The following is a 9664-nucleotide window of genomic DNA, read 5'->3' as shown; positions in this document are numbered from 1 at the left end:
AGCGCACAGTGGTTTGTACAAACCCACACACCCACGCGTACAGTAACCACACACTTTTGAAGAAGGCACACACACAATGACAGCGCCTAAGAATAAACATCAGTGCATATCACTGACTTGGATCAGTCAATGCATATATGCCTAGCGCTCAAGTAAATGGGCGTGCAAGTGTGACTGTGAATGAGAGAGAGAGAGCCTATAATCAAGCACAGTTTAGCAGTGGGAAGGGTCACATGTGAGCGGGAGGGAGAGAGAGAGAGAGAGAGAGAAAGAGAGAGCGAAACATCTCCCATCTGTGTGTTTATTCTCTTTACAGTGTAAGAAAGGCAGGCAACAGAGAAACAAGCCGCTTTGATGAGCTCAGATGGGATTTTTACTGATGGGATGCGGTCCCTGCAGGAGATGTCCAACCTGTGACTGCCTTGGCTAATGATCCTGTCTGATCTTTGACGTCGGCGCTCAAAACACACGCTCGATCACCTGAGGAGTCCGTTTTCCAGAGTTTCCTGACTGGAGAAAGATGTCTGAACTCAGCTCTAAGAAACAGGGATTTAAAAAATGCCGGAGCGCCACTTTCAGCATTGACGGCTACAGCTTCACTATTGGTAAGAACAGCTGGTCAGGTGTGTGTGGGGGTGGATGTGTGTGTTTCTGTGGACAGCTCTGATTTTTTACTGCCACTGCAAATGCTGTTTTTTTAATTACAGTATATGTAAATAAGTGTGTTCAGTGTGAGAGAACTTGACTGCATTATTATGCTCAAACTGATGTCAGACTTTACAGGACATGAGGATTAAAGGGATAGTTCACCCAAAAATTTAATTTACTCTATTTACTAACTCTATTTACTTTTGTTGTTGTCAAAGTCACAACACAAAAGTAGATAATTTAAAGAAAGCTGAAAACCTGGCATCCATAGAAGAAAAAACAAATACTATGGAAGTCAATGGTTACAGGTTTCCAGCTTTCTTGAAAATATCTTGTTTTGTGTTTAACAGATTAACAGTTTAACAGTGAAGGGGTGAATAAATGATGACAGTTTTCAGTTTTCTGTTGACTATCTCTTTAACTTTGCATTGGTTATGATTTGGGGTCCCAAATACCTCAATGCTGTGTGATTATGATAATACTAACAGTTGTAACGAAACAAATTATTATTCATTTTGTTTTAGTATAAGTTTGTTGTTTTACTAGTTGTATTATTGTTGTTAAAATAATTTAGTACAACAGGAATCATTCATCGTCGTCGTCATCATCTGTTTCTTAATAAGCATTACTAATGGTTACTAATTGTAATGGTTGGAATTTTAAATTCTTAAATTATTATAAATTATTTTCATATTAAGTTCTAATAGAAATACTGTTACTGCTGCTTTGAATTACAATACAACTACTACTACTACTACTACTACTACTACTACTAAAACTACTACTACTACTACTACTACTACTACTACTAATAATAATAATAATAATAATAATAATAAACAATAATAATAATTATAATTGTGAAAAAATGTATTCTTAAATATAAAAAAGCATTAAAAATTTTACATTTTATAATATTTATTTTGTTGTTGTTTTTTGTTTACAATGAAAATAACAGTTATTATTATTATTATTATTATTATTGTTATTATTATTAATAATATTATTAATAATAATAATGATAAAATAAATTCCTTATTTTTTTAATTATGAAAATAATAACTCAGTAATAAACATTACAGACCTTATTAAACTACAAAAAATTAAATTATTTATAGTGTTATTTTATTATTACTATTATTATTTATTGATTCATTCATTTACCTTTGGCTCAGTCCCTTTATTCATCAGGGGTCGCCACAGCAGAATGAACCGCCAACTTATCCGGCATATGTTTTGTGCAGCAGATGCCTTTCCAGCTGTAGCCCATCACTTGCAAACACCCATACACTGTTATTCACACACATACACTATGGACAATTTAGCTTACACAATTGACCTATAGCGCATGTGTTTGGACTGTCGGGGAAACCAGAGAAAACCCACGCCAACATGGGCAGAACATGCAAACTCCACACAGAAACGCCAACTGGCCCAGCCGAGACTCAAACCAGCTTCTTTCTGTGAGGCGACAGCACTACCCACTGCACCACTGAGCTTCACTATTAATAATAATAATAAATTAAATAATAATAATAATAATTTGGAATATTGATAAATGAATTCCTTGTTGTTTTCTAATAATAAAAATAATAACACAATAATAAACATTACAGATCTTACAAAAATGTTAATAATTTACAGTCCTATTATAGGGGTTGAACGACTTTAGATTTTTTAAAGTCGACTGTTATGTTATTAAGGTTGAGTCGAACTCGACTAGTCGCTGGTAATGCCATCAATAAAACACAACATGCAAATGTTTTGCAACATGCCACAATTTACAATTTATTTGCAGGAAAATTCATACGAATCATTGATACTGACATAAGAAAAATAAAATTTCAATTAATTTCAGTAATCTGAGGGCAATTTTATCCGGTGAACCTACATTTGTGTGTAAGGCTACCATGTAGTTCAGGTCAAAAAACAAATGATCTGAGGAAACCCACGCCAACAGTGGGAGAACATGCAAACTCCACACAGAAATGCCAACTGACCCAGCCGGGGCTCGAACCAGCAACCTTCTTGTCATGAGGTGACAGCGCTACCCACTGCACCACCGCACCACCCTAATAATAATAATAATCATTTTAAATATTTATTTCAAAAATCATTCTTATTTTTAAATAATGAAAATAATAACACTATAATAAACATTACAGATCTTACAAAAATGTTAATAATTTATAGGGGTTGAACAACTTTAGATTTTTTAAAGTCAACTTTTATGTTATTAGTTGAATTGATGTCGACTAGTTGCTGGTGACGCCATCAATAAAACAAGTTGCAATTGTTTTTTTCACAATTTACGATTTATTTGCAGGAAAATGTACATTTTCACTAAGTTTATGTAAATCCTTGATGCTGACATAAAGGAAAATAACATTTAAATAAATTTCAGTAATCCGAGGGCAGTTTCATTCGGTGAACCTATGCTGCAGGCACAGCATGTCAACATGACGTCATATTGACGTTGCACCCCAACATACCCTAATGTCATGGAAACGTTGGATTTTGCTTGAAATGAAAATCGGGTTGACGTCAGAACCCAACATCAGGCCGACATCAATGTCCAACATCCAACCTTGATGTAGTGTGGACGTTATCACTATGACATCTATCAGACGTTGGATTTTGGTCACTTTCCAACACAACCTAAAATCAACCAAATATCAACGTCATTTGATGTCGTTATCGGACGTCAAAATAACGCTGTCCTTAGACGCTGGCTAGACATTGAATTTTGGTCACCTGACGTCATGACCTAAATCTAACCTAATATTAACGTCTTATGATGTTGTGTCCCTGTTGGGTATTCGTGTGTAAGGCTGCCATGTAGTTCAGGTCAAAAACTATGTGATCTGAGCAGCGCGACTGGACGATGTCAGTCAAAATAAGTCACGGCAGAGCATTAAAGTCTACCAGTCAACTAGTCTATGCAACCCCTATTATATTATTATAATTTTTTTTTCAGGGTTTTTCACCTTTAATTGATAGGACAGCAGAGAGTAATGACAGGAAAGTGTGAGGAGCAGAGAGAGGGGAAGGATCGGCATAGGACCACAAGGCGGGAATCAAACACAGGTCGCCGTGAGCACCAGAGTGCATGTGTCGACGCACTAACCACTACACCACTGGCGCCAACATTATTATTATTATTATTAGATTTTTTTAGATGATATCATACCAAAGCAGAAATGTATTGGGGCTTTAGTTTACCACAAAATGGCTGTTTGAGCAGAAACATGGTTTGTGTAAAAATTCAATAAACAAACTCATAGCAGAGCAGTCATAGAATATTAGCATGTGGAATCTATTGAATTTAATCATGCTGATGTTTTGGAGCTCTCCAAGACTTGTTTAAACAATTTAAATAAAGGGCGTTTGAAACATGTCAACACATTTATGGTCAGCATCAACCCGATACGTCAATGTTTATAGAAAGTTTTGACCCTGACAAAACATGAGGGTTAAATTACTCTCAGTGTTTGTGTTTCTGCATATGCTAAGGATTCAGAAAAGGCCTCAGAGATGTCTCAAGGCACCACCGATCTCAACACAGATAAACACAATTGAATTGGCTTTCCTCGCATGCAAATTCCTTGTATTCTGTTGTGTCATAGTAACACAAAATCTCAACAAAGTGATTGTCTCTTTTACTCAGTCTCTATTGGTTTCTCCCAGTCGCCTGAGTACAATTAGATTACATAAGAAATAACTTTTTTTTTACATGAAATGAGTCACGCTGCTCTGTGTTCTCCAAAAATCCTGACTTCATTTATTGCGGGACACAGTTTTAGGACGTTGATTCCTCTGACAGGGTTTGGGCCATTTAGGCTCTGAACAATGAGAGCTCGAATGGCAAAGTGACATGACAGTTGTTGTGCCAGAACATTGGATGGTGGTAATTATACTCCGAAAAGGTCAAGGACTTATATAACAGAGCACAATCAGGAGATGAAGAAGTGGAGAATCCGCAGCACTGCTTAAAGGGTACACATTAGAACCGTTTTCATTAGATGAAATAACTCTTCAGAAAGTGTCTGTGAAGCTGCGGCTCAAAATATTGGATCGCATATAATAGCTTGTCGAATTTGCCCCTATTGTACCCCAAGTGTGTGAGCAACAACTCATCATTTCAACCAAAGGCTCATTGCCGATATGTACCCAGGTCCACATTTCTGGGCACAGTGAAATACGTAACCTTAGGCACGTCTGCTCACAGTTTTTGTTTTTGCAAATCCACCAGTGGCCGCTGTGTACACTTTTTGATGATCACAAATTCCTCTCACGCACCTTCTTCTCGCGTAAATCCACCAGTGGCCGCTGTGTACACTTTTTGATGATCACAAATTCCTCTCACGCACCTTCTTCTCGCGTAAATCCACCAGTGGCCGCTGTGTACACTTTTTGATGATCTCATATTCCTCTCACGTGTCCTCTTCTCACGTAAATCGACCAGAGGCCGCTGTGTACGCTTTTTGATGATCACAAATTCCTCTCACGTGTCTTCTTCTCATTTTAATCCACCAGAGGCCACTGTGTATGCATTTTGATGATCACAAATTCCTCTCACGCACCTTCTTCTCAAGTAAATCCACCAGAGGCCGCTGTGTTTGCTTTTTGATGATCTCAAATTCCTCTCATGCGCCTTCTTCTCACGTAAATTCACCAGAGGCACAATATACACTCCAGCCAACTGGGCCAGATCAACTGAATGACTGACCGACTGACCCACCCGCCCCATTTCTTATACCCAACCGATAGTGTTTTCAAAAGCAATCTAGAAAAAGAAAAGCCATCGCGCTGCATGATTTCACCTCATTTTCAGCCTGTTCTTGATTTGCTGTACCTGTTTTCTGGAACCATTCTTCACCAGACCCAAACCCCATTGTCGCAGTCAACTCCACACGGTGTACCAAGTCTGCTGACATTTGTGGCGAGACGCTGGTCAAACTAAAAACACCAGAAAAGCCGTCTGTAAGGAGCTAAGCGGTCAAGTGCTAATTCAAAAATAAACAGAAGCTGCCGGCAGCATCATATCGCCCCGTAGCGTTCGTTTTAAAGACAAAATGCAGCCAGATGTACCTCTGTAATTCACACTCTCCAGAAATGTAGACTTGGGTATGTATCCACAATGAGCCTGTGTTTTGCCTTTCTATTTGTGTGCCTTTAAATACAAATGAGCTGCTGCTCTCCAGAAGAGGGTGGAGCCCTTAAACATTATTCTAGCACCCTGGAAACAACAAAACAAAAGTAGTCAGAAATAAGGGACAATTAATAGATTGCCATGTGTTGGAAGGATTTTAAATGCATTACTAAGTAATAGCTCATAGTGACATATGATATGCTAGCTACCTTTTAACGAATAGGTATATTTGGTGAAGCACATGTTGGTGTCCTCGAAACTGCACAGATCAGTAAAGTTTATAATTATTATTATTAATAATAATTATGAAATGTTATAATAAGACCTCTTTCCTATATGTTATCAGCCACAGCCAGGGTTCCTATACGTTACTAGCCATAGCCAGGGTTGCCATGGCTCATGTAATTTGTAGAAAATCATAGAATTGAAAAAAAAATCTATTACAAACATTGAAAGTCTGGGAATGTTTAGATTTTTGTTATCCAAGTGATGGTATATCAAGAACTTTTTTGGTGCTTTATATATACACACACACACAGGGGTGGACATAACCTTTTAGTGCGGAGGAGTACCTGGAGCTCTTGCTTGGTCTTCAACCTGCTCATAGCACAACCATCCTGTCAAATTCATATAGAAATGTCAATTTTCACAAAATTTTAGATATATGTCGCATGTACTGTGGGTATATTTATATTTATGTAATTACATGTCAGCTATTGTTATGGTTAGGCTATGTTTCAGCTTCATTTTATTCCTCTCACAATCATCAACAATGCAGTCACCAGACTGTAATGCTAACATGCCGGGACAGTTTAAATCTTGGCTTCAAAATGACCACTTCAAAGACTCAAAGAGTGTTAAAAAGTTGGGAAAAGTTTGTAAGACTCCTATTGAGCTATTACAACCCCAAATCAGAAAAAGTTGGGACAATATGGAAAACATTTTTAATGTGTTCCTAGTGGTTTTATAGTTTTTTTTTTTAAATTAACATGTAAATAAACAATAAACATTCCAATTTTCAACCCAGGCTCATTCTGAAAACGTAGTCCCGCGGATGCTTTTGGAGACCGCGAGATATAAATGAATATATAAGCGGCAGTTCATTCTGCTATGGTGACCCCTGATAAAATAAGCAGGGTTCACACGGTCATGAAAAACCTGGAAAAGTCATGGAATTTTCACATGGCATTTTCCAGGCCTGGAAAAAGTTTTGGAAAAGCAGGAAAACCCACAAAGTTTTCAAAAAATCATGGAAAAAAATATCTGTATTCTTGAATATAGGTTGCAGTGTTTGCTCTAGGATTTTTCCAGCTGTGTCAGCAGGTCTTTTACACAGATCGACAAATATCGTGAGCACAATATCAAGTTGAGATCGCATTTATGTAATATGAGCATGCAAATCTCTTTGCTTGCATGCCGATTTCCTCTGTTCGTGCACAAAACTTCTTGCACGCCCTCAAATATACGCTGCTCAAGCACAGATTTTCTCTCAAATAAACACTGCTAAAGTGTAATTTAGTGCGCTTATGTATTTAGTATGTCTACAACATTTATTAGATTTGCTAGGAATATTTATGAATGTTTCCAATAGACCTACAGAGCAGCGTTAAAGCGTCCCGAAGTAAAGTGAAGCATCTATAAACTCCAGCAAGATAAAGTCTTTGTTGAATGCAGAGCCATTGACCTTAATCTATAACGTATAATTATGGAAACTGTGTTCATCCTAACTGAAAGCTACGTCGTGTTTGCTGGCCTGACACATCATGCACCTGTCAGTCAGTCTGCATGTTATCTTAAAGGGTTAAATAAATAACGCACAGCACTACTACAGTTACAGAAAAGTTCACTCTGTTACAATTCACATACCTTTAATAGATTTTGCTGCGATTATAACCCGCTATTTTAAAAAAATGACTGAATGTTTTGAATGAGAAGCTGAAATGTAGCCGTGGCGGGATGAATTTTGGTGTGGGGCCCCGTCATGGAAGAATGAATGTAGCGGAAACCATGGGTTAGTTGTCTTGGCTTCTATTCTTTCCTTGGCCAATCACATACTCTCCCATAATTAGTGCGGTGTAAGCATTATCTAAATCAGTTTTACATAGATATAAATATAAATTGAAATTAAATAGATTGCTGCATGTTTTACGATATGCTGTAATAAATTTGAACATGCATTGTTTTTCTTTTACCACGCATATGTAGACATTGCATGAAACGTTAGATCATGAAAATTTACTTGGAAGTCTTGGAATTTTAGTAATAAAAATGTGTATGAACCCTAAATAAGGGACTAAGCCGAAGCAAAATGAATAAATGAATTAATAATATATAAGCACAATACCTTTCTATTTAACTATTGATTAGATGTCAGAAATTCTGCTTGTTTGACAGAGAATTTGATATTTCACTTAAATATAAAAGATAATAATAATAATAACAATAATATGAATAATATGAATAATAAGAATAATAGAGAGTAAGATTGACAGGTGGATCGGTGCAGCAGCAGCAGTAACGCGGTCGATGTACCGGGCCGTTGTGGTAAAGAAGGAGCTGAGCGAAAAGGCAAACCTCTCGATTTACCGGTCAATCTATGTTCCTACTCTCACCTATGGTCATGAGCTTTGGGTCATGACCGAAAGGACAAGATCTCGGATACAAGCGACTGAAATGAGTTTCCTTCGTAGGGTAGCAGGGCACACCCTTATAGACAGGATGAGGAGCTCTGTCACCCAGGAGGAGCTCGGAGTAGAGCCGCTGCTCCTCCACATCACGAGAAGTCAGCTGAGGTGGCTGTTTCAGATGCCTCCAGGACGCCTACCTTGGGAGGTGTTCCAGGCATGCCCCACTGGGAGTAGGCCTCAGAGGAGACTCAGGACACGCTGGAGGGACTATGTCTCTTGGCTGGCCTGGGAATGCCTGGGGATCCCCTTGGAGGAGCTGGAGGAAGTGTCTGGGGAGAGGGAAGTCTGGAGTTCTCTCCTAAGACTGCTGCCCCCGCGACCCAGCCCCAGATAAGCAAATGAAAATGATGATGATGATGATAATAATAGTAATAATTCTTTACATTTATATAGCTCTTTTCTGGACACTCAAAGCGCTTCACACATTGGGGGGAATCTCCTTATCAACCACCAGTGTGCAGCATCCACCTGGATGGCGTGATGGCAGCCATATTGCTCCAGACCGCACACCACAAACCAGCTGATTGGTGGAGAGGAGACCGAGTGATGAAGCCAATATGGTATGAGGATGGTTAGGAGGCTATGATGGACAGAGGGCAGTGGGCAAATTTGGCCAGAATACTGGAGTTAAACCCCTACTTTTTTCTGATGGACATTCTGGGATTTTTAATGACTCAAGAGAGTCAGAACCTCGGTTTAACATCTCATCCAAAAGACGGCGCTCACTGAGCAGTATAGAGTCCCCGTCAATTTACTAGGGCATTAGGACCCACACAGACAGCAAGTTGAGTGCCCTTACTAACACCACTTCCGGCAGCAACCTAGCTTTCCCATGTGGTCTCCCATCCAGGTACTGACCAGGCGCAGCCCTGCTTAGCTTCAATAACTATATAATTTAGTTTTCATTGAAATATCCTACTGTACGGCTCAAGCTGTTTTATTTTTTGTATGTTTAAATCACTTTTTTGATCTATAATTACTCATTTTCTAGTTTCTCTTTCATATTTATGGACACTGCTTCTGAATCAGTTTGTTGTACTCCCGTATGCAAAGACAATACAGTCTATTCTGTTGTATTCTATTAAGCATGAACCGTGACTATGTGAGTGAAATCTGAACAGTGAATGTTTTTGTGCACTAGTGACCCGGTTATACCACTTAAACACAGAAAAGCTCA

The 9664-nt window shown here is 38.5% G+C and overlaps 1 protein-coding gene across 1 annotated transcript in view; it reads left to right on the top strand.

The window, feature by feature from the left end:
• The first annotated feature begins 331 nt into the window (after positions 1–331).
• The window catches only part of pde1ca (phosphodiesterase 1C, calmodulin-dependent a), a 203123-nt gene continuing 193790 nt past the window's right edge, over positions 332–9664 (top strand). Inside the window, exon 1 of the mRNA XM_056450599.1 lies at positions 332–605. Coding sequence (XP_056306574.1) covers positions 521–605 — 85 coding nt within the window. The 5' untranslated portion in view covers positions 332–520. The remainder of the gene's footprint in view (positions 606–9664) is intronic.

Source organism: Danio aesculapii, chromosome 24 (genome assembly GCF_903798145.1).
Source record: "Danio aesculapii chromosome 24, fDanAes4.1, whole genome shotgun sequence".
In the NCBI taxonomy this organism is placed as follows: Eukaryota; Metazoa; Chordata; class Actinopteri; order Cypriniformes; family Danionidae; genus Danio; species Danio aesculapii.
The sequence above is the reverse complement of the archived record's forward strand: the minus strand, read 5'-3'. Positions and strand labels throughout refer to the sequence as shown.